Source organism: Heterocephalus glaber, unplaced genomic scaffold, assembly GCF_053883595.1.
Source record: "Heterocephalus glaber isolate CG9 unplaced genomic scaffold, H.glaber_assembly_v1.0 deba00001550, whole genome shotgun sequence".
Lineage (NCBI taxonomy): Eukaryota > Metazoa > Chordata > Mammalia > Rodentia > Bathyergidae > Heterocephalus > Heterocephalus glaber.
This window is the reverse complement of record NW_028258343.1, coordinates 22326149-22352754: the sequence shown is the minus strand read 5'-3', so window position 1 is coordinate 22352754 and position 26606 is coordinate 22326149. Positions and strand designations below refer to the sequence as shown.

At 41.7% G+C, this 26606-nt stretch overlaps 1 protein-coding gene across 9 annotated transcripts in view; it reads right to left on the bottom strand.

Moving 5' to 3' along the window:
- The window catches only part of Tbc1d32 (TBC1 domain family member 32), a 165056-nt gene extending 148092 nt beyond the window's left edge, over positions 1–16964 (bottom strand). For 7 of the 9 annotated variants that reach the window (XM_087190189.1, XM_087190193.1, XM_087190192.1 and 4 more), the window contains exons 1-2: positions 14881–16964; positions 2845–3006 (exon numbers count right to left, since the gene is read on the bottom strand). In XM_087190189.1, the coding sequence (XP_087046315.1) occupies positions 2845–3006; positions 14881–15035 (317 nt within the window). In that variant the 5' untranslated portion in view covers positions 15036–16964. The remainder of the gene's footprint in view (positions 1–2844; positions 3007–14880) is intronic. The other 2 variants (XM_087190197.1, XM_087190195.1) reach the window with 2 other exon arrangements.
- Between the last annotated feature and the right edge of the window lie 9642 nt (positions 16965–26606).

Sequence of the window (26606 nt, the reverse complement as noted above, 5' to 3'; positions counted from 1 at the left end):
GTGTGTCAGCTGTCACATGCAACCGAAAATGGACTCGTAGTGCAATACAGCTAGAAACATACACTTACTTATCACTATACATTCGCATGCATGTATTTCACACATGTGCATATGGTACATTACCAGAAGTCATAGGAAAAGACAACACTGAACACAAAGCGAGCACGAATAGAGCAGGAGCAGCCGAGCGGGGAGAAGACAGGAGCTCGGGAGGACAGGGATGTATAGAGACGGCTGTGAGGGGCGGAGCGCCCTGCACTGATCGCAAAGGAGCGGGCGGGTCACATCACGGAGCCAGAGCCCGCTCCTCTCCACAGGCCCTGCGCGGGGCCACAGCAAGCTCCTCCCAGCTGCCTGCAGGCCTGCACGCGGAGTGCAGTGAACGCCACACAGTCCCCACTGCGCCTGCTGAGGCTCACGCGTCCTCATTAAGTGATACCAACAACATGCAGGGTGAAAGCAAGGTAACTCAAGTTCACAAAACAATCCGAGACTCTGAGTTGGACAAAAACGTTCTAATCTTCTGGCAAAGTCCAACACGGATTCCTCTGCAAAAAGTATCACAGGATAATAATCACCGCAATTACATTAAACAAAAACTAGAGTGCCAGGCAGTCAAAGTCCAGTTACATGAACTAGAATTCAAAAGCAGCCACTGCAGCAGCCACTTGAAAAAGCTGAGGAACAGCAGACACAGCCTACAGCAGGTGCCTGGAATATGCCAGGCACCAAAGCCACAAAGTAGAAGCTCAGATTAAAAGCACGTCACCCTGAAAACCCACACAGCATGCTCTTCCACTGCTGCAAGAGTAACAGTAAATGCTTCTGTGGGCAAACTCTATTCAAAAGATAAATACTGAAATATTTAATGAGGAAAGTACTTTGTCATTATTACAGTGATTAAATATCGTTAGTAGATGCAATGTGGCCAATTAGCCCAAAGTAATTTCTGAAGAATCACAAAAACATTGAATACTGTTCTGTACAATGTAAAATCTTTCATCCATGATTCATAAAGCAGAAGACAAACATTCACTGAGTCATTTAAAATCTTTGTGAGGCAGTTATTATTGTATTAATTTTTACATGTGGATGAACTAAAACATAGGAATTAAATAGCTTAGACAGAAATTTAAAGGAATTTCCTAGCAGTATCACATAAAACTGCCCTTATCATTAAAATACATTATCTAAATTACTACAAAATGTTTTAGCACTCTGTTTACAGTAAATTTAACAAAACTGCTAGAGATGACTAGGAATTTTAACCTTATCCAAAGAGAGAGGACTCCATTTCTTCTTTTTTCTAAAATTCAAGAAATAAAATGTTAATTTCTATGGCTTTTCACAGAGGTTTAAACTTGCTAAGTTACTGATAGCTGTACACTATCACTTTGTCCAACTAATAATGTATTTGGTTTAAATAATATAATCAGCTGTCACCAAGGGAAAAACTGCTGTCCAAAGTAATAGACACTTATTTTAAAAATAAATCTGACTTAGTGCTTTAAAACTCAGTAGGAAACACAGGCTGAAGTATATACCCCAAGGTCTCTGATGCTGGGGTTGGCAAAACATGTCCCATGGAGCTACCCGACTTCCCACTTGTGGTGAGACCAAGGTCCACCGGGACAAGCGGATGTTCTTTCCCTTTCAGGTCATCTGCGGCCTCCAGTATTCAGCACACGGCCCTGCACAGGACACCACTGCAGAATGACACCTGGCTGTCACCGTCCACCTGCCCACAGGTACTTCCCAACCACTGTTTGAGAGGAAGAAACCTCCCCTGAGCCACTGAATTCTCTTTTTTTTTTTTTTTGGTACCGGGGATCGAACTCGGGTCCTTGCGCTTGCAAAGCAGGGGGCAAAACCACTGAGCCAAACCCCCGGCCCAACTGAATTCTGACATCTCTCTGTCACAGCTGTTCAACGCATTCGTCACGTTTCCATGGAAGCTTCTGCATATATCACGGTATTTGCCGTACAGTACTGAAACTACTTCAAGTTTCTATTTCAGTCTAATGTTAAACTCCCCACTTCCCCATGGGTTACAGGAGGGCAGACTTCTCATTCATTTGTATGGGCCACATCTAACATGTGACATGAAGAAGTGACCCATTAAATGTGTGATTGGCTCATGACTGATAAGGGAAAGGAAAGAGAATCATTTACTGCTAAAGCCATGAGTTATTTCCAACATCAGCTCATCAGTCTGTTTTCCTTTGCTGTAACAAAATCCCTGAGGCTAGATACTCTGTAAAGAACAACTTCCACTCAGCTCCTGTTGTGAAGACCTCTTACTGGGTGGGGTCAGGATGGCAGGATGGCAAGTTGGAGGGCCAGTGGGGCGGTGGGGCACAGTCTTGCTCCTTCAAACAGCCCTGCTGGCAGACCTCCTGATCCCTCGAAGCACAGCCCTGCGCTAAGCCCACCTCTGGAAGGCTCTGCCCTCTTAGCACTGCACGCTGGGGTCCACACCAAGCCAATCACCGTGATCCGGGGCACAGTACATGGTGCTGGCCACGACACTGCCCTGATTCCATCAGCAGATACCTGTTTGTTCAGCACCTAAGGTGGACCAGGCATTTATTTTCCATGCATAGGATACAGAAATAGGTAAAAGATTAAAGAAAAAAAAAAGATAAAATCGTCTTTGTAAGGCTTGGATTCTAGGAGGAGACACTGACAATAAGCAGAAAATCAATACTGTGCTGTCCTTTCTCAATCAGTGACAAAGCAGCTAACCGGAAAAACAAAGCGGAAGTAAGGGAAGAAACGGGCGCGGAGGCTGCCTCCTGCTGGAGGACGGGCGGCCGGGCAGCGCCGGGGACAGGGCACACTCACTGTGCGGACTCCTGGACCCTGGCGAGGACGCACTGCACCACCGTGTCGTAGCCCGGCTCCTCACCCTGATTCTTCTCAGAGGCGCACTTTTCCATTTCCTCTTCAATCATGGGCCCCAGAGTGCTGCATATGTGCTGTCTGAGGTATCTGACAAGTTCGTAGCTGGAACAAATATTTAAAAGTGCAGTAAATGTCATGAACTCACTTATTAACCAAACTCAGAAAAAATATTAGACCACAAAGGTCTAACATATTCAGATTGCTAACCTTAACCAAGACTAAATGGACCCATTCATCCCAAATCCTCGAGCTTATCTAAACTTCTGTTTTGCTTTTGTCATCGGTGCCTTCCAGGACACTTGGCAAAGAGGATTGCTAAAAGGTGGGGAGGGGAAAGCCCCAAACTCCCAGGGCTAGGAGGGTCTCCTCCTTTCCTTTCTCCGCTCCTCTTCGGTAAGTGATGCTGAAGGGTGGGGCAAGCAGCTGCTCAAGATTTTTACCATTATTCCGGTTAATGAGGGAAAACAAGCTGGAGTACAGCGAGATGAAAGAATAAGCAGAAGGTTATGTTTCCATCACCAGAAACGTGTCTGTGTCCTTCTCTGACAGTGTAACCGACCTAACCCACTTAAACAGCTCCTGTCTATGTTTACAGGCAGAAGGGTTCACGAAATTCCATACATTGCATATTCTTTCATATACTTAGGGTGATAATAATATTAAAATTAGTTTGTAAACTCAGACATGGTAACAAATAAGAGAAGGTAAATGTTCCACAAAGTAAATAATCTAAAATGAAACATTCACTGATAAAGGGCAATAACTGTAATAACATGATTTAAAAATACTAAATTTTTTCTGAAAGCTTTCACTCTAAAATCAGAAAGGATTTCTACTATCACCTCCCCTATTCAATATAGTTCTGGAAAATTAACCAGAATAATTAGACAAGAGAATGAAATAAAAGGAATAAAGACAGGAAAGGAAGAAGTTATTATTTGCAGATGACATGCTACGCTACATAGAAGATCCCCAAAACTCCACCAAAAGACTTCTAGATTTAATACCTCAGTAGCTTAGTTGGATACAAAGTCAGCACTCACAAATCAACAGCATTCCTGTACACAAAAAACAAACTCACTGAGGGAGAAATTAGGGCAACAGAATAGCACCCAAAAAATGAAATACTTAGGAATCAATCTAACAAAGAAGTAAAAGACCTTTACATGGAAAATTACAGCACTCTGAAAAAGGAGATGGAAGAGGATATCAGAAAATGGAAAGACATCCCTTGTTCTTGGGTAGGAAGAACCAACATAGTGAAAATGGCCATACTTCCAAAATTGTTACACAGATTTAATGCAGTCCTGATCAAAATATCATAAGCATACCTCACAGAACTGCAATGAATCCCTAAAATTCACTGGGAACTACTAAGGCAAGGCAGGGGCATCACAATTCCTGACTTGCAATTATACCACAGAGCTACTGTGATAAAAACAGCATGGTACAGGGCAGGGATTTAGCTCAGTGGTTCTGCTGCCTGCCCCACAAGCACAAGGACTGGAGTTCGATTCCCAGTACCAAAAAAAAAACCAGCACAGTACTGGGGAAAAAAAAAAACAGACCTGAGGATCACTGGAACAGATTGGAAGATGCAAAACAAACCCAAAAACACTCAGCCACCTTATCGTTGACAAAGGGACCAAACACCCTCACTGGAAGAAAGACGGCGTCTTCAATAAGTGGTGCTGGACAAACTGGCTTCCTAGACCCATGTCTCTCACCATGCACTAAACTAAAATCAAAATGGATCAAAGACCTAAATATTAAAACAGAGACATTAAATCTACTGAAGAGAGAATAGGTAGAACCCTTGAGCACATAGGTATAGGCAAAGATTTCATGAATAAAAAACCTCGACCACAAAGGAAATACTAGAAAGAATCAACAACTGGAACCTAATCTTATTAAAAGCTTTTGCACAGCAAAAGAAATCACCAACAGGGCTGGGGATTTAGCTCAGTGGTTCTGGCACCTGCCTCACAAACCCAAGATCCCGAGTTCGATCCCCGGTACCAAAAAAAAAAAACCCAAGAAATCACCAATAGAGCTACGAGACAACTGACATAATAGGAAAAAATTTTAGCCAGCTGTTACTCAGACAAAGGTCTACTATCTAGAACATATAAAGAACTGAAAAAAACAGGACCCCCCCCAATTTAAAGACTCAATTCAAAAATGGACATCTGAGATACACACTTCTCAGAGGAAGAGTACAAACTGCAAATATATATGTGAAAAAAATGTTCAACATCACTGTTCATTCAAGAGACGCAAATTAAAACAATGCTGGGATTCCATCTCACTCCAGAAAGGGTATTTATGATCAAGAAACCATCCAACAACAAAGCTGGTGGGGCTGTGAAGAAAAAGGAACCCTTCTCTACTGTTGGTGGGAGTGTAGACTGGTGCAACCACTCTGGAAATCAGTGTGGAGATTCTGCAAAAACACTAAAACTGGAGGTCCCACTTTACCCAGCTATGTCCTTTCTGGGTACCTTCCCAAAAGAATTAAAAACATCATACCGCAGTGATATATGTGCACCCATGTTTATAGTAGCACAGTTTGTAATAGCTAAATCTTGGAAACAACCCAAATGCTCATCAACCAAGGAATGGATAAAAAAGATGTGGGGTTTTTTATATATAATGGAGTACTACTCAGCCGTAAAGAAGGATGAACTAGAGACATTTATAGCTAAATGGATGGACCTAGAGACCACAATCTTAAGTAAAATAAATTGGACACACATGTGTAAATATTGCATTGTGTCTCTGGTGTGAGAAACTGAAAGTATAAATAAGGATCAAACTGTATAATAGATATTGTGAAATAGGAAGAAACTGTTCAAATTTTTAAAAAATACTCAAGTGTTTATGGTCTCCCAGATGACAATGATGATTCAGAATGGGTCACTTTTGGATCTCTACAGCTCAGACGTCCAGTTGAAAGATCACTAAGAGCCTTACATACGCGCGGGGCAGGAGAGCCTGAATACTCCTACCGTCGTGAACCCCCTGTGATGTTCACCACAGCCTCCTTCCCATAAGGAGCAGCCACGGACCTCACTTGCACGGCACTGCTTTAGGTAGATGCCCTCTTCTCCTCGGCTCTCAGCACTGCCTCCCAGTCCCCACAGCGGCCTCCATGCTGAGTGCTAGGCCCATCACAGACACTGCCGGCCCTAACCATCATGAGGAGATGGCAGAGGGAGGCTCAGTGGAAAGACAGTAAAAGTAAGGCAGCTCCCAGCTTCCCATCTCCCAGCAGCGCAGCCCTGGGCAGGTCGTTGTTTTCTCATCTATAATCCAGCGGCCCTTGCACTGTTCCATCTCACTTGGAAGAATTCAGACAGCAGACAAGGTACTTCAACTCTGTCACCACCAGGAAAGAAAAGGGTTGCCAGACATTCTCCGCTCTCACATGGAATTTCAACCTCAGATTCCATGTAAACAAGGCACTTCTTGAGCACCTTCTGCTGCCCACCCTCCCCTTGGAGCAGAAGAGCTGTTACAGTGGCTTGTTACTGTGGCCACAGCCGCTACGTGTCCCCTCACTGAGTCAGAGTCAGCCTAACCAAGGCCGAGTCTGTCACCCACCACCTACACACGCCACCTGCATGATCATCTATTTTAATTGAATTTTATTTCAATTAGCAGACCAAGTACCAATCCCAATGACCTAGAATAAGCAGGTCATGCTGGAATTTTAGGAGTCACATGGTGTAGTACCAGTTTTCAACTTCAGTCCCTCACTTGCTATTTGAGGTTGTACAGATTACATATCCTTCCTTGTGCTTCAGTGGGGATTTTTCCACTCGTAAAATGGGAAAGCTTCTCTATTGGAAATTATTATAAAGATTCTAGGTAATATATGCTTTGCATGTATTTTATGTAACACAGGGCCTTATGTAAATTCAATAATCTACAAGTGGTAGCTCTTACTGGCATCATTATTAGACACCTTATCACTAATACTAAAATCCCTCTTAGATTCCAATTTATTCGACAGACATATGTTCCATTACTACCCTGAATTCCATTCCCAATCCCCTAAATAATATTCACCACTTAGTCTTATAGGAGTATTCCTTAACGGGATCTTAATAGGTTCTCCCACAGCCTAAAACGCTACCTTCTCCTAGATTCCCAAAACCTGACATTCTTTTTCACCCACGCCCTAAAAGTGCTTTGTCCTGCTTATTAGAAGTCAGAATGTCCTGCCTTGTATGTAGCTACAGATACACTCATGTAGTCCTATGGTCTACTTGATCCTCTGCTTGCCTTGTGAATAGTTATGTGATCTACTTGATTATGTTTGGCTCCTGATCCCACTAAACCCAGATTTAAAAAAAATTAACACTAAATAACCAACCCACTGTAATTACCATGTCTATGAACCTAAATTGTTATATTCCTCTATACTTGACCAACAGGATAAATTCACAGGCCTGCGTAACAAATATAGCTGTAAGTACTGCTGCAGGTAAACTGCGGCGACCCAGTAAAAGAACACAGCCAGGGGCCTGGTTTGAAACCAGAACCATAAGGCCCGATTTGGGAGCCTGAGCATTGGGTTTGGAAATCTGGAACAGTGGGAGCCGTGGGGCCAGGTGTTGAGGCCCTGGGGGGTTCAGGTTAGGGCAGTTTCTGATGGTTTTGTCAGCCAGGCTGTTGGACCACGTTGAGACGGGATCACTTTTGGTGAGAAAGGCAGTAGAGGACAGCCGCCTCCGTGGCAAACTGCCACCTGCAAAAGTGTTTGTGCGTGCTGTTACGGCGATGCGCCCTGCTCCCGGAGGAAGCTCCTGTTTCCAGATGGGTGTGGGACAGTGAAGTGGGTGGTGGGTTACTTGTCATCTGTGCCAGGTGGAAGCCAGGGTGGGTGTCAGGGTGAGAACCACGATCTCAGCCTGTGGGGAGGCTGCCTCCTTGGGCAGGGGTCAAGTGTCCGGCACATTTCTGGAGTCAGAGACAATGGCTATGCTGCCGGACAGCCTCGGGAGTTTTCACAGAGCTCCCATGGATGAACCGCCTGTCGGAGAGGGTCTCATGGATGTTGGGAAAGTGATACAGGTCTTTCTTGGTGAATGATTTCTGGGCAATCACGGGAGGGATCATGATTGGTGAGAGGCCTGGTGAAGGCAGGAGAGTAGCCAGGTCGGAGGACCTTGCTTTACCCAAGGCCACAAGGGGACTGAAGATGAGGGCCAGGCAGACCTTCTGTTTTTTGTTTTTTGGTGTTTTTTTTTTCTTGGGTACCGGGCATCGAACTTGGGACCTTGCGCTTGCCAGGCAGGTGCCGGAACTACTGAGCTGGATCCCTGGCCCCAGGCAGACTTTCTGGATCTTGGAAGAGAACAGGAGCCAGGTGGTTCTGGGGAATGAAAGGTCGGTGAGAGAGTGGGTGCTATGAACAGCAAGGGCTGGTAAAAGGTTAGTTGTGTTTCTTCAGGGTGATCAGGGCCACCGTGAGAGCCCTTAGGCATGGGCTGGAAAGATGGGCCCCTAAGCTGACCCAGAACTCCCACTGCCGCGCGTGGGTGCCCAGGTGTGCAGAGGATAGAGGCAGAGAGGTCTGGGAGGGTGGAGGCAGGCGCAGGGAGACAGCTTGTTTCAGCAGCTGGAAAGGGACTTCAATCGTCAGAGGGTCAGGGATGGGGTACCCCAACACCTACTGCTGCCTATGTCCAGCAGCACACCAGTTACACCGACAAAGGCAGAGTTACCCTTATTCTTCAATCTTATCAGCCCCATCTCTGTGACATAAACTAGGCAATTACGAAAAAGGAAGCTTAATTTAACTGAGAAATATAATTTTTACGTATGCTGTTATAAAGCCCAACCAGAAAATAACAGAAATGGTATTTTTATAATTACAGCAGTTAAGAAATATAACACAAGCCCATTAGCAAAATATATTCAACCAGGTTAAGAGAATACCATTCTAAATAAGACATAAAAAATCCACCATTTAGCATTAGCTGTAAACAGCAAATATGCAAGGAAATAATTTGAATCTACTCTTTAGGAACTTGCATAAGTACATGTTTTTTCTAATAACATCAGTCTTATGATAATTGTACTACTTCCCAGGAGACTCCTTCCGAATGCTTCAAGGTTTTGGGTTATCCTTCACATAAAATGAACCCAAGGATCCTACTGATAAACATTACCATAAGAGGTAAGGGCTGTTTTCAAAAAGATCTTCTTAAAAAACCTCCCAGGAAGGAAAGTCCCTTATCACATGGGGACCGAGAGGCTGAACAGGCCCCCCAGGGGTCATGGCGGGTGGAGAGCCACAAATCACAAACAGACGGACACGGGCGTCTAAGCCTCAGTCTTCAGATGAGAGGAAAAACCTATGTCGCGGACCCTCACCCACTAACTCATCTTGTGTTGGGTCTTTTAAATCTGTGAATTTTAAATTCACAGTAGTACTCCCAAATTCCTAGAAGTCATTTTGTCCTTCTAAATCAGTGCCCAGGATGGAAAATTATTGTTGCAACCTGACTGGGCAAATCGTTCCACAGTCAGGTCCCACGTGGCCTGCACTGTAACCTGACAGTGCTGCCTACCAGCTCTTAGGATGTCTACACCTAATCCAGAAGGCCAAAGACCTACAGGTTTCTACATTAAATATTCCCATTACATCACTTTAGGAAGTGAGTGCTCCAGAAGAGAAACAGCTGACTCATTTTGTACAAAAGTACAGCCCAGGATGCCGAAAGGCCCTCATATATACAAACCCACTGCAGGGCTTGGACCCCCACCTCCAGGGAAGGCTTCCACACGGCTCCAGCCAGGTGCCGTGCAGGAACATGAGCCTGCTATCAATCTCCCAGTGTTTTAAGAAAAGCTCCAAAACTTTTTTACATGCTAACCCCCAATTTTTAATTATTTTTTATTTTTAGTATTATTAAAATTATTATTTTAAATTACTTTTTAAAATCTAGCCAAAAAATGCATCCAGACCAAATATGCCCTCGGAAGTGTGCCAGTGTGCCCTTTCCACCACCCTCCCTCTCCAAGCTTAACAAAACCCAGACCACTAAAGGCACCAGGAATCAGCTGTTTATTTAATACAAACGTCCTCCAAAACTCTGCAGCAGGCTTTTTTATAAAATATGCTTTCCTGGTTTAATTTAAATCCGCTGTGCTGCAATTTAGGTCCTCTCCCTTCAGACCCCTCTGTATGAATATTTTCAGACACAGGACATCTGATGGTCAAATAACAATGAATCCTGTACTACACCAAGCACGACAGAGCTTTGTCATGGATTATAATACAACTTCCGGGCTGGGGATTTAGCTCAGTGGTTTTGCCACCTGCTACGCAAGAGCAAGGACCTGAGTTCGATACCCGGTACCAAAAAAAAAAAAAAATACAACTTCCGCTTACTTCTGTGTGAAGGGAAGTCTGTTAATATTCACTGCTCGTGTTGTTTTCCACTAATTGGGAGTGTTATAATTTGTTAAGGATATGATGTGGACAGTGGATGAACAGCTTTATAATTGTTAGCCTTCTAGATATCTAGGACTCAAGTTTGCCTGAGATTCATGTCCTGAGTCTCACACTGACCAGACCTGCAGCCTTAGGTAAAACAGCTGGCCTTCTCAGCTCTACCCTACTCAAAGGTGAGGATAACTCCATGTAAAGTTTTTACTGCAGTGTTTTCTTATACTTTAGTGTTTTCTTATACTTTGGTGTTTATCTCACCAAATGTGCTACATACGTATTTATTACTTTTGTTACTTTAAACATAAGCTAATGAGAAAAAAATTAAATTTGACTTCAAAGACATTATTGCCAAATCATGCAAAATTATCTTTTTCAAAATATTCCTCTGGGGCCGGGGATGTTGTTCAACGTGTGCTTAGGGTTCAATCCATAACACCAAAAAGAAAGAAAGATCGTCAAAGCAAGGCATTTAAACCTTACTTGCTAATAAGGAAAGACACAAACATCACCGCACTTTAGAAGCAGCCCAACTAAAACACAGTGTATGCCTGATGTTTCTCTACTGATGAGTACGAAGTTCTTCACATTCATACGGGAAAGTTTACCAGGTTGGATAAAAGAACATTCATTTTTCCATTCTTTCTTCTCCAGCTTTATTAACTACATTTTCCAAGAAAATTTAATGACTGCTTTTCCATGATGAATTTCTGGCATATCCACAATGTTGATAACAAAATGTGCAGAGATACAGACACTGCCATTGTAACATAAAGACATGAAAGATCAAATTAGTACACGTTTGTTTAAGGAAATCATCTTTATAGTTGTTTAAACAAGCAAGAAATATTTAAATGATCTACTTAAAAATTATCACCAATGATGTTTTAAAGATATTTTATTAGTGTAAGTTACAAATTATAATGCAAATTTCAGGAATGTTTAAAACAGATTATATTTCAAAGCAGGTACGGTGTCCACACCCCTGTAACCCCAGCACTCTGGGAGGCTGAAGGAAGAGGATCGAGAGTTCAAGCCCAGCCTGGACAACTTAGCAGGACTCTGTCTCAAAATCTAAAAATTAAAAATGGGCTGGAGATGTAGCTCAGTGCAGTGCTTGGGTTCAATTCCCAGTACCACAAAAAAAAAGATTGTATTTCAGAATCAGGATTATATGACAAACTAACGTACAAGAGATTACACAATAAAAAGAACAAGTATTTTACATCTCTGTGAACTTTTTAGACACGGCTTCATTAACTATAGAAGTTCACATATTGGTAATTTGTTTATTCAGAAATATCACTCTTCAAAAAGAATGTTTTCTTGAAGTTATCACTTAATCACACTAGAGTTCACTAAGGTCACTAATTCTTCTTACTGTAAAACAAAGAATAAAGTGCAAGTCCACATATATTATTGTGTTCCTTTTACATTAAATCAAAAAATACCAGGGCCAGGGATTTAGCTCAGTGGTGCTGCCGCCTGCCTTGCAAGCACAAGGTCCTGAGTTCAATCCCCAGTACCCCCCCCCCAAAAAAATACCAGCTAGCAGGAGGGGCTATTATAATCAGTACAGTTGGCACATACTTTTTAAAAACTACAATTTGCAATGAAATGTAACTATCCGCCCTCTAACAATATGGCCTCAACCCAGTACACATGGAGTCAACTAGACAGCCGTTGAAAACACCAAGCTCCAGCCCCTACCACCCCTCCTCTAGCAAGACCCCCAGCAACTTCCCATTCATTTGTGACACACAGAGCTCAAGTACGTGTAGTTTTTTAAGTGTTCCCCTTGCTGACTAGTGTCTGGAGGTTGAAAACCAGCACTGCTTGTTTCTTAGGGAGCCCATGGGTGTAAACACTGACACAACACACATACACAAGGAAAGCCAGGTACAATGGCTCTCTCCCCCAAAGTAACCCGCAGCCACTCCTAGAGAAAAGGAGAGCCAGGATCTTTCAGACGAAGTGTACAGCTTAAGGCAGAAAAATACAAGAGGCTCTGGAGAGCAGAGATAACAGCCAATGGGACAAATCCTGGCTAGGGCTAGACTGCATATCCCCACTTTATTTCATTGTGCTGCTTAAGAGTGTATCATTCACAGGCTCGACGGCTTTAAAAAGCATCTTCTTGAAAAAATGCTAATAGCCATAAGCCCTAGGTTCCCCATAAGCCTTTTCAATGAGACTTCTTCCTGCTAATAATAAGGCAGTATCATGTATTTAGATAACCAAGGCTTTGATAATAGAGATTAAAAGAAGATTCTGAACTATGAAACCCTTTGGAAGTAAGTTATACCCAAGTGATTCAAGAATACTAAGCGTTCAAGAAGAGTTACATTGGTGAAAAGAAAGAGAAACAGAAATATGAGTGTAGATAATTATAATGCCAAGCAAATCTAAGATTTCAAGATTTTATGAAGGTGGCAAAGGCTTCCTCCTCTTTTTCCTTGCCTGCCTGAGAGCTCCTCCTCTTAAAATACAGATCTCAGGGTTGGGGGTTTAGCTCAGTGGTTCTGGCGCCTGCCTCGAAAGCACAAGGTCCCAAGTTCAATCCCCGGTACCAAAAAAAAAAAAAAATACAGATCTCAGGCTAGTGCCACTAGTACATTATGAATCTAATCACCTATATTTCTAAGACTACAGATGAGCTACAATTTATTATCAGCCTGGATCTTTCTAGGCAAACCACAACTAAATCTCTTCAGTAAACAACTATTAATGCTGTGTGTCAATCAGCAAGCATTTACTTCATCTACCTAATAAATTGAAGAAAGTAACATTACAAAAGTCATTAGACTTCTCAGAGGAACCACAATAACCCAACTTTGAATTGAAAAACATTTTAAAATTCATACAGTTAAAGCAATATGTATAAGCAAATGTGTAGCTTTAAATGCTTTCACTGAAAATAAAATGCTACAAATTAATGAGCTAAACTCTCTTGAAAAAAAATGTCAAAAGGTTTCCCAAGAAAGAAAAAGAAATGAAGAGCAGAAATTATGAAAGTAAAAAATAAACAAACAAACAAACATACGTGTTGGTACAGTGGTGCATGGCTGTAATGCCAGGACTCAGAAGGCTGAGGCAGGAGGGTTGCCAGCTGAGGTCAGCCTGGGCTACACAGTTCAAGGGCAGCTCGGGTTACAGAGCTAGACCTGTCTCTCAACTCAACTCAAATCAAAAAAGTAAGAAAAAGATGGAAAAAAGCAAAAAGCTGGTTCTTTGGAAAGATTAACAAAATTAATCTAGCATGCATGACAGATAAAGAGCAAAAGAAGAACAGTACAAATAAAAAATTAACGGGACAAAACCATAGATACTAAAACTATTAAAACATAAGGAGACATTAATATAAACACTTATGAAAGTAGGTTTCAAAATCTAGATAAAAAGGACAAAATCCTGCAATGTGATCCTAGCAAAAACTAGTTCGGTAACTTACGGATTTCTAAAATAAATGCATGTAAAATACAAGCCAGAAATAGAACCCCAAGTTTAATGCTTGATGTGAATTTATGTGAGGTAAATTATCACTACATTAAGTTTACAAATATCTATAGCCAAACTTGTATTGGAGAAGGCCCAACTTTTCTAGATTGCACTGTTTAAACATAAATCAACAGCTAACCAATAAACCTGGACTCTGGCGTCTGTAAAGTATAAGAAACTATCATCCAATAGTAGCTATCAGAAGTGGATCTAAAGAGGAAATAACAAGAAAGTCATGGAAAAGTGAAGAAAATATGTTTACTAAATACTAAAATATGAGAATTGTAGGAACAAGGACCCTGTAGACATTCTGTAACAAAGACCCGTGAGAATCTGATGAAAACTGTCCATGACACCCCGTAAAACTGCAAGTGAACACAAACTATTGCGCGAACTTTTGAAGTACTCAAAGATTCCCTAAGTAGAACTTCAGTGTACCTAAGAATCAGCAAAAACAACCCAAGAAAACTTTTAAATGTCCTGTCCATGAGATCACAATGAAATGCAAACACTTGATTTTAAAATGCTACCGTACTACTCCGAATACAGAAGCTACAGTCAGGGTGAGCCTTTGAAAATCGGAGGCTTAACAAAATACCGACAAAACCAAGAGAAAAACAAGTCTCCAAAGACGCTGAGGATCCCTAGGTCTGCAGGTCCCTCGCGTCCGCCCAGGCCTCTCCTCGGCGCACGGCTCCGGAGGCCCCAGCTGGCCCGGGTCGACCCCCTGGGTCCCGGCCTGACCCCTTCTAGGCGCGAGGTCCCAGGGGAAACTGGACTGCTCGCTTCGGGGCAGGGTCCTCGCGCAGTGCTCAACGTGGACAACCAGCGCGACCCCGCAGACGCCCGGAGCGAAGGCCAGGGCCGGGCCGCGGATTCCGGGAGGGACCCGAGCCCCAACGGACACGGGCAGTCTGCACTGGGCGCGGGGGCGCGGCGTGGACACCCGAGGCGCGGCCGGGGCCACACGCTGACCCTGCCCGCACGCTCGCCCCGAGAGCCCGGGCGACAGTTACTTGTGGAAGTTGGCGTCCGTCTCCTCCAGGCGCAGGAGGACCTCCTTGGCGCACTGCAGGGACGGGGCGCCGGTGACCCGCTCCTTCACGCTCTGGATCAGCTGCCTGAGCATCGCCCGCAGACGCGCCTCGTCCCCGGGGCCCACGCGCGCCATCTTCAGCCGGGGCCGGGACCACCGTCCCGGGGACCACTGCGCGCCGTCCAGTGCGCACGCGCACCACCCGCCCGGCCCGCACGGGGCGTCGTTGCCTAGGAGACCGCGGAGCGCACTCTCAGGCGGGGCCTCGGCCACTCAGCGGTGCCCAAAAAACCAATTTCTTCCTTCGGTGAAATCAGGGCCCTCTTAGGCCTCGCCTTCGATTCCGCCGCTGCCAGCCTACAGTATCTACAGAACTCAGGTTGCCCCGAATAACGGCCCCGACGATCTGTGGATCTGTGGAACGCCGGCTCGTCGGCCACCGTACGTGACGTCAGCACGTCAACATGGCCTCCTTGGCGGGAGGGCGGGGCGCCTGAAGACCGATGAGGTAAGCGCATGCTCGCAGGCCTGTGCCTTGCGGGTGCGGGGGAAATGGATTGGTCTGTAGAGGGAAGAGAACAAAGTTACACCGAAATAGCCTAAAAACGGTTTGTGTGGGTCGTATACAAGCACCAGATTCCTACTGTGAAGGAAGCCGCTATGCACGGCAGACATGCACTAATGAAAATTAAAATGAATGGAAGCAGTCTGAAGCTTAAGCTGAAGTGTGAGCGGTGTTGGCTCCTCCCACAGCTGGCCCCTGCTGAGCTCCTTTCCAGGAAGCTGGCGCATGAGCTTGTTGGAAGATGACCACTGCGCTGTCTCCCCGAAACAGAACCTAACAGTTACAACGCAGTAGACCTGGCCCATGCTGGAAAGACGCACCGTGCAGAAGCTCTGGGAATTCGTGCTCGGGTTTGAACCCAGTGCAGAAGTTGGGAGAAAGGAACAGCGAACAGATTGGACGCGGGCTGCATCAGGGCCTGAGCATGGACAATATTGGGTATGTGAGTTTATAGTCAGAAAGAAGTGAGGCCAGAGCAGTGCCCTGGCCATACTTGAAAGAGTCATGTGAGGCAGTCTAAGGGATTGGAGGTTTATCCTGCAAGTAGTGAGACAACTGGATTCTGGAGACACCACCATGGGTTGTCAGATATAAAGAGCATACTGCAGGAAGCTGCAATGGATGATGGTAGTTCCTCACCCAGTTTCCAACCTAGATAAATCCCCACACCATGATCCCATCCAAGCTAGGAAGAGCCACCCAAGCTGCTGTCTGTAGAAAAGTCCCATGCTGCTGCTGAGGAATGGTTCAGTGCAAAAGCTGACTTGCCCAGGTTGAGCTTAAACTGGAAATCTTCCTGCCTCAGCCAATTACAGAGAGCTAGTATTACAGTGTGAGCCACCTCATCCAGTTCGTGTGTGTTCTTACTCATCCTTTAATGCTTAAGCACTATCCTAGCTCCAGAGTTCCTCATATGATTGGCTGAAGCCTTTGCTGAAAAAAAAAATGCATTGAAATTTTCCTCATTCATTTCCACTCTTCTTTGAGATTGTTCCCTGGAGTCTACCCCAGTAAGCCTACTGCACACAAATCCAAGATGATCAGAGTCTGTGTCTAACAGAATGTGTTGTCCATTTTGGAATTCCATGGGGTCAATTCGACATTGTTCCATTTTCTTAAGAAAATAAGCTTCTGGCCAGGTGTGGTGGCACACGCCTGTAATCCCAACACTTGCAAGGATCACCATGAGTTTGAGGCCATCCTAGGCTACATAGTTCAAAGGCATCAGGAACTGCATATCAAGACCCTGTCTCAAAAAGAAAAAGAAGCTTCTGATCATGGTGTAGGCTTTGGTATTCCTTATGTGTATTTAATACATGATGTACCTTGGCCAAGGTACTAATTTTCATACCAAAAGTATAAGGTCACAGTGGCAGGGTCAATGACCTACACGTGATTTTTTTTTCATATTTCCCTTATTTTTAAAATACATTGCCGGGGATTTAGCTCAGTGGTTTCTGCACCTGCTGCACAAGCACAAGGACCTGAGTTCGATCCCTGGTACCAAAACAAAAAAAAATAAGAAATAAAATAAAATACATGGCTGTAAGCATAGTAGGATCTTGGTACTTGTGCACTTGGAATGAATGTTCCTGTGTTAAATACAAAGACCTTGGATATAGGAAAGTGCTCAGTAATTCTTGGGTATTGTTTTGTTTTATTTTGGTACTAGAGAATGAACTTAGGACCTTGCACTTGCGAGGCACATACAGTGCCACTAAGCTAAATCGCCAGCCCATTCTTGGGTATTATTAATGTTGTTGCCCATTTTTAAAGCTTTAAAGTGTACATTTTCATAGAACTTAGCCACGTTCAAATTTTACAAACTAGTAAAACAACCATTTCAAATTTTCAACTGTTCAAATTAGCTTTTTACATAATACATTGAAGTGAAATTGGGGAGACATAAACTACCAGTATCTGTATTGTAGGCTTCTTCTATTTAGGAAGATCCCCCATTTTTTAGGGAAAGTCTCACTTGATTAAAAAAATCATGGGAGGACCACCCGGGCACACCCACCAGCCACCACCTTAGCCTGCAAGAACAGACACCGCCCCTCCTGCCACTCCCCTGCCTCTGGCCTCTTGGCTGTGCATCTACGTCGTTCCACACTACAGAGGCACAGGGGGACATAAAGGCCATTGTCCTGAGCTGCAGAAGTGAAAAGCAGAGAGAGGGCCTCTCTCAGGCTCCCTGATAATCGAAAACTGAAACCCACTGGAAAAGTGAAGAGTATCTCTGCAATAAAGACACACCAGAACACCATACTTGGTAAGTTGGAGGAATCATCACCTCCCATCGGAACCTGGACTATCTTCAGGGGAAAGGCAACTGGAACCTGCAATCGAACCTTACAGAGTTCAACCCTACAGGAGGACAAGGAGCTCAACTTGGGACTTGCAGCCAGAAATCTGCCTGAATCTCACGGGTCTGTGACTGGCTTACTGAGACTCATTGACTTATAACTGCACACTGCTGCCCACATTGTCTATTGTGATAGCAGAGACATAATCTGAAGGAGGCCCTTCATTTTAATCTTTTATTTGTTATTTTCAAATTTACCACTATTTTTTTGCTCTTATTTTTAATTTTCTTCATCTTTTTATACTTTAAAAAAAATATTTTTCTCTTTCTCTTTTCTTTCTCTCTCTTTCCCCCGTGCTCCCTTGCTGTCCAACATTGTTCTTCATCTCCCTTTGTGTTCCTGTTGCCCTAATTCATATTTCTTATTTACTTTTCTTTTCTTCTCTTTCCTTCTCTCTCCTGTGCCCTCTGGCCTCACTGCTAACCTTCCCCTATCCTTCTACTTACCTATTCCTCCCTCCCAGCTCCTTCTGACTCCCCATCCTGAAGGGTAAAGTTGATATATTGAAGAGTTTATGCACTATAAACATATGTTGAGTTGGTCCTTCATCTTGATTTAATTCATACAGTTAAAGGTGATAGATTAATAACTGCCACAAATTGTCATTTTCTAAGAGGTACTTGATGCTGTTGTGTTGCTGATTGTATCACTTGGGCTAAGGTGTTATGATCTAATCAGTTGTCCTTCCTGGTATAGTGAAAATGAGATAGCCTCAGAGCCATTAGAGACTCAAAACCTAAAGAACAGCTGTATCTGGAAGACACCTCTGAGAAGCAATCATTCCATAAGGGTTCTAAATACATCAACAAAGATACTTACAATAAGCAACTTCAAAGTATCAACCCAGGAACTAAACCAAGGACAGTAACAAAAACAAAAATGAGAAGACATTTAAGGCACAAACTCAGACTTCCACCCCACAAAATGCAAATTCTGAGGGAAATGAGGTGGAAAAGTCTGATAATCAACCACCTGGACACCCTGAACTGATAACACAGGAAGTAACAAAACAGATGAATGAGGCTCTAGAAAAATTCAAAACAGAAATAATCTCCCAGATAACTACAGAGATGGTGAGCAGAGTAAAAGACATGATTAGAGGCTCTAGAACGGAAACAGATGAAAAAATAGATGACCTCAGAAACATGCTGAAAGCCATGAATGGCCAGCATAAGAAAGAAATGGAAACCATGATTGCTCAACATAAGAAAGAAATGAAATCCATGAAACAGATTCAAACAGATATTCAGGAGATTAAAAACTCCATTGAAAGCATATGCAGCTTATTAAGGGAATCTGAAGATAGAATATCAGATATAGAAGACAGGATTGAGCTTAAGGACCATGAAAACAGATTTCTTAAAAATAGTGAGGGACCATGAGAAATCAATACAGCAGCTGCTAGATGATGCAAAGAAGAATAACATAAGACTGATAGGAGTCCATGAAAAAACAGGAGAAAGTATGATTCACATAAAAAAACTGTTCACAGAAGTAATAGAAAGCTTCGCAGACAGAGTTGGAGAACTGGACATACAGATAAGTGAGGCATATAAAACTCCAACTAGCCATGCTCAAAAAAAATCTACACCTAGACATATAATAGTCAAGATCCCAGAAATGCAACACAAGAACAAAATCCTACAGACAGAGAAACGAAACAGATCAACTGCAAAGGAAAGCCCATCAGAATCACAGCAGATTTCTCAACACAAACCCTGAATTCAAGGAGAGCCTGGAGTAAAGTATGTCAAGCCCTGAAAGAAAATAACTTCCAACCTAGATGTTGTATCCTGCAAAATTATCTTTCAGAATTCATGGGGAAATTAGATACATCCATGACAAAGAACACCTGAGAAATTTCATGAACACCAAACTAGCACTCCAAACAATTCTAAACAATATCCTAGAAAAGGACAATGAAGGTCACAACTCCATGAGGCCCAACAGAGAGAAGCCACCAGGCAAGATAAGAAACTAAAGGGAAAGGAGGGAAAAAATAAGAAATAAAAGAGCCAGAAATAGTAAAACATCATGACAAGGATGAGTCAATAGCTATCAATTATAACCATCAATGTTAATAGCCTCAATTCACCAATCAAAAGAAGTAGCCTGACAGAATGGATTAAGAAGCAAAATCCAGCAATATGCTGTATACAAGAAACACACCTAACTCAAAAAGAAATTCATAGACTGAAAGTAAAAGGATGGAAAACAGTTCTCCACGCCACAGGAACCCAGAAAAAAGGAGGGGTAGCAATCTTATTTGTAGACAAAGTAGATTTTAAACCAAAACTAATTAAGAGAGACAAAGCTGGTCACTACATCCTTGTGAAGGGAACAATCCAAGAGGAAGAGATGACAATCATAAATATATATGCACCAAATACAAATGCCCCCAACTATACAAAAATATTAATGGACATGAAAAACCAAATAAGCACTAATACAGTTGCAGTGGGGGACCTCAATAACCCACTATCACAAATAGATCATCTAGATAAAAAAATTAATGAAATTCTAGAACTGAACCAAGCTATTGAAAAAATGTACTCAGTAGATGTTTACAGAATGTTCCACCCTACAAAATCAGAATACCCATTCTTTTCAGCTGCACACGGGTCATTCTCCAAAATAGACCACATGCTAGCTCATAGGACGTGTTTAAGTAAATGTAAAAGAATTGAAGTTACCTCCTGTATATTATCAGACCACAGTGCAATAAAATTGGAGATCAATAGCATAAGAAACCACAAAATTCCCACAAACACATGGAAATTAAATAACACTCTCCTGAACAACCAATGGGTCACAACGGAAATTAAAGAAGAAATTAGACAGTTTGTACAAGTAAACGATAATACCAGTACAACATACAGGAATCTGTGGGACACAATGAAAGCAGTTCTATGAGGAAAATTCATAGCAGTGAATGCCCATTTTAGGAAAACAGAGAGAGCTCAAATAACCTAATGCTGGACCTCAAGCTCGTAGAAAAAGAAGAGCACGACAAACCCAAAGCTCATGTAAGAAAGGAAATGATAAAGATCCGAGCAGAAATCAATGCAATGGAGACTAAGAGAACAATACAAAAAAATCAATGAATCAAAGAGTTGGTTTTTCAAAAGAATAAATAAAATTGATAAAACTTTAGCCAAACTTATCCAAAAAAAGGAAAGAAAAGGCTCAAATCCATGCAATTAAGAATGAAAAAGTGAAGTCACAACAGATCCAGCAGAAATCCAGAATATTGTCAATACCTACTTTGAGGATCTGTACTCTAATGAAATGGAAAACACAGAAGAAATGGACAGATTCCTAGATACATATGAATTGCCAAAGTTAAATGAAGAAGATATAGAAATCCTAAACACCCCAATTACAATGAGTGAACTTGAAAATGTAATAAAAAATTTACCAACAAAGAAAAGCCCAGGTCCTGATGGCTTCACTGCTGAATTCTACAAGACATTTAAAGAAGAGCTATCTCCATTACTCTTTAAACTCATCAAGGAAATTGAAAGAGAAGCAAGGCTTCCAAATTCATTCCTGGAAGCAAGTATTTGATTCCAAAACCAGGGAATGACCCAACCCAAAAGAGAACTACAGGCTGTTCTCCCTAATGAACATAGATGCAAAAATCCTCAACAAGATACTGGCAAAGAGAATACAGAGGGTCATCAAGATCATACACCCTGACCAAGTCAGATTTATCCCAGGGATGCAAGGATGGTTCAACATTTGTAAATCAATAAATGTAATACAATATATTAACAGAGTCAAGGACAAAAAATATGATCATCTCAATAGATGCAGAAAAAGCATTCGACAAAATCCAATACCCATTCATAATAAAAACCCTACAGAAAATTGGAGTAGAAGGTCTTTATCTCAACCTGATTAAGGCTATCTATGAAAAACCAATTGCCAACATCATACTAAATGGTCAAAAACTGAAAACTTTCATGCTAAAATCAGGAACAAGGATGCCCATTATCACCACTCCTATTCAATATTGTTCTGGAAACATTAACCACAGCAATTAGAAAAAGGAAAGAAATAAAAGGAATAAAGATAGGAAAGGAAGAAGTGAAACTGTCATTATTTACTGATGATATGATGCTTTATATAGAAGACCCCAAGGACTCCACCAAAAGTCTTCAAGACTTAATTGACAGATTCAGTAGAGTAGCTGGATACAAGGTCAACACTCAAAAACAATAGCCTTCTTATACACAAATAACAGACTCACTGACAGAAATTAGGGAAACAATTCCTTTTACAATAGCATCCGAAAAAATGAAATATCTCGGAATCAACCTAACAAAGGAAGCAAAACACCTCTACACTGAAAACTACAGCACTATGAAAAAGGAGATCAAGGAGGATATAAGAAAATGGAAAGACATCCCTTGTTTCTGGGTAGGAAGAATCAATATAGTGAAAATGGCCATACTTCTAAAACTGCTATGTAGATTTAATGCAATGCCTATTGAAATTCCAACAATATACTTCACAGAACTAGAGAAAACAATCCAAAATTAATTTGGAACCAGAAGAGACCTAGAATAGCAAGAGCAATTTTAGGCAACAGAGACATGCCTGGGAGTATCACAATCCCCAACTTGAAACTATACTACAAAGCCACTGTGGTAAGAAAACAGCATGGTACTGGCAAAGAAACAGACCTGAGGATCAGTGGAATAGATTAGAAGATGTAGAAGCAACTCCAGTCATACTTAGCCACCTCATCTTTGACAAAGGAGCCAACCACCCTCAATGGAGGAAAGATAGCCTATTTAATAAATGGTGTTGGAAAAACTGGATTTCAACCTGCCAGAGATTAAAACTAGACCCATACCTATCACCATGCACTAAACTAAGATCAAACTGGATTAAAGATCTAAATATTAAGACAGAAACACTAAACTTGCTGGAAGATAAGTTAGGTAGAACTCTTGAAGACATTGGCATAGGAAAAGACTTTCTGAACAAAACCTCAGTAGCACGGGAACTAGCACAAAGAATCAACAACTGGGATCTCGTCTTATTAAAAAGCTTCTGCACTGCAAAAGAAACCACCAACAGAGCTAAGAGACAACGTACAATATGCAAAAAAAATTTTAGCAGCTGTACCTTAGACAAAGGACTACTATTCAGAATATATAAAGAACTGAAAATAAATCAGACCCACCCAAATTCAAAGACCCAATTCAAAAATGAGCATCTGAAATGAACAGACATTTCTCAGACAGAGAAGTAAAAGCAGCAAATAAATATATGAAAAAATGTTCAACATCACTCGTCATTCAAGAAATGCAGATGAAAACATCACTGAGGTTTCACCTCACCCCAGAAAGAATGGCTGCTATCAAGAAATCTACAAATAACAAATGCTGGCAGGGGTGTGGAGCAAAAGGAACCCTTCTCCATTGTTGGTGGGAGTGCAGACTGGTGCAACCACTGTGGAAATCTGTATGGAGATACCTCAAAGAACTAGGGCTAGAGGTCCCATTTCACCCCACTATCCCCCTGCTGGGTATCTTCCCAAAAGAATTAAAAGAATCATATCACAGCAATATATGTGCACCCATGTTTACAGCGGCACAGTTTGTAATAGCAAAAACTTGCAAACAGCCCAAGTGCCCATCAACTGGAAACTGAATAAGTAGATGTGGGTTTTTTTATAAAATGGAGTACTACACAGCCATAAAGAATGAGAAACTAGAGACATTTATAGCTAAATGGATGCATATTGAAGCCATACTCTTAAGTGAAATAAATAGGACACACATGTAAATACCAAATAGTTTCTCTGGTGTGAGAAACTGAAAGTGTAAATAAGGATGAAAATGATTCAAATGAATAATTGATAATTTGAAATAGGAAGAAAAGTTCCAAAGGGTCGGGGAAGTGGGAGGGGAAGGGGAAAGAAAAGAAGGGAAAGGAAAAATTATGAGAAAAGAAAAAAACGGACACAAGGTCTATGTAAATAGGGAAGGGTGGAGGGGGTGAAGGGTGCACAGGTAATGGGGAAAGAATAAGAACCAAGATACATCATGTACAGGTACAAGCACCCAATGATAAATGTAAACATATTGTATACCTAAAATGCACCAATTAAAGAATTTAAGGAACAAAAATCATGGATTTGTTGATGAAAAATTATTACAAAAGTGATGTAGAGCTTGGCCATTTATCTAAAATATAAGTGCTTGGCTTTGAAAGTCTTTTTCAATGTCTAGGAAAAGAATTTGAATTATTACCTTTCCTTATTTATTGGGGCTACTTACTAATGCTACCTAACTTGTTGGCCTAAGCAACTTTTGGAATTAGTTTCTGAGCTAATGCATGTCCTAATCCTGCTTTGAACACAGTGACAGCAAAATAACCACTTCACCACTCTGAAAGCAAGCCTGTCACACATTCACTCTCTCATTCAGACTTGTGAAGATGCTTGTTACCTCATCTGCAGAGCTATGCACACCTGGTGTAACAAGCTTGCTTTTAAAGACCTGGTCATAGCACAGCTTTTTAAGTACCTTACAGTACTCTGATTTGAAGACATATTACCAGCCTTCCACCAGAAGACATTTTATACAAGAACTGTAAATGAGCAATTGTTCCGATCCTTATTCCTGTGCTCATATTGTACAGGCTGCCTCATTAATCCCAAGACATAACTGTTGATCAAGTAACAGGCATTTTCATGCTTGGTCTCCAATACAAGAGTTCACATATACCTTGTGTTAGTTTAGGTTACAGTCTAAGCTTCTGTTAAGAGGAGAGGAAAAAATAGAGTAGTTTAAGAAGGATAGGTGAAAAAATTTAAAATTTAAAAAAAAGGATCGGTGTCCGGTGTAATTGGCTCCATTCGTGGTGGCAGGGCAGCTTTGCCATCAACAGTATTTGTCAGCTTTGCATCCAGGGCAGCTGCTGCAGCTTGCGCCACTGCCTCTGCCTTTCAGCCATCCGAAAAGAGAAACAGGCAAGAATTTCACCAAACTTGACATGCATCCTTCTGTTGACATCTCACAGTGACATGAACACAAGGTAGCTGTGGCAGAAACTAGGAGCTGGAGTCTCTGTCTGGATAAATAAAAGTGAGCTTTTCAGTGACTGAAAGAAGAAGACAAAATGAGTATTCGTGGAGCAAGCTGTCTCTGCCACATGTCCCTGTGGTTACTTGCTGACTTCAGGTTGTACCCATTAGTGCTAACTGGTTGGATCGGTCATGGTTCAAGTCAAAGAATAAAAATTAATCTAGGTATTTTAAGAAATACAGAATGTTCAAGTAGTAAAGTTGCTGAAAAGGCAAGAGAAGAAAACTATATTGAGCCTCTAGGAATTCTCCCAGGGCACTGAGAACTGATCCTTCAGTAGAAATGCTACTTCCATGCCACCATGTGCCAGTGTCATTCGAGAATATGGGACAATAGCTGAGTTCAGGGACAGGAAGTTGGACACCAGAAGCTTCTGTGATCAGCACAAAGCCCAGAGACCTATTTATAGGGACTAAAATATGACCACTATCTGCACAGAAATTGCTTCCAAACATACAGGAAGCTAGAGACAAAAGTGTGGTCCTGAGGCAGGAAATGTCTCCTTTCCATCTCCATGTGTTCCACCACAAACATAAGGCAGGGAATGTATAAAACTTCAACTTTCCAAATTGTGTAACTGTGCTTGATTTTCAGAACCAAAGCCACACCCAGAATGCAAGCTACAAAGAAATGTGAAAGTGTTATTGACAGGGCCACAGACTTCACCGAACAGAAAGGTCAGTTAAAAAGTGTGCATTTGGAGGTGAGAAAGTCCATTGCCACCCCTGTGACAAATAGAAGCACATAGTCTAAAAAATAAATCCATCGTTCATGAGCATACTTGAATTCAATGTAAACTCTTGCGGCTGAGTAACTTGCTGAATTCTTTTTTGACTTACTCAGCTACCTAGATTGAGCCCCAGTCATAAGTTTTCACCTTTATTAATCTCTTTTTTTCTCACATACCTATAACTACTTATTTTTATCATTTTTAATTTTATTGCTACAATTTAGATTTACATATGATCACATTCATCATAGGGAATTTGTACCTTTACATGATGTATCTTGATTCCTTTTTTTTTCATTCCCCTCCTCCCTTCAGCCCCTCTTCCCCTTATTTACAAAAGCCCATTTCCATTTTTTCCTTCTTTTCTCATTTTTCTTCTACCTTCCTTTCCTCTTCTTCCCTCTTTACTTACCCCTCCTATTGAATGATTTTTTAAAAACTATTTGAAAGTATGCTAAAATAGTAAATTTTATGTAGATTATTTATAGTACAATATTTCTTTATTTTTATTCAGTTTTGGTGGTCAGCATATTTCATATTCATACACATTTAAAACCAAAAAATGTTAAGTTCATGGAATGAAAATAAAGCCAGCCAGTTCAGCTTTAAAGGTATCTTTCTGTCAATAAGATGTATTTCTTTTAATAAACATGAGTTTAAAAATATAAATATAGGCTGGGGATTTAGCTCAGTGGTTCTGGCGCCTGCCTTGCAAGTGCAAGTTCCCAAGTTCTATCCCCGGCACCAAAAAAAAACCAAAACTATATATATATAAGTATGATAAACATTACCACTGGCCTTCCAGATTATAAAAACTATCTGACCTCAAGATTATGCACATTTCAATAACTTTTTATTCCCACAATTTTTTTCTAAACTAGTTTTATAGCGCCATTTCTAGGGAGAATTATTGTTGATTATAATTTTATTAAAATTCCATTG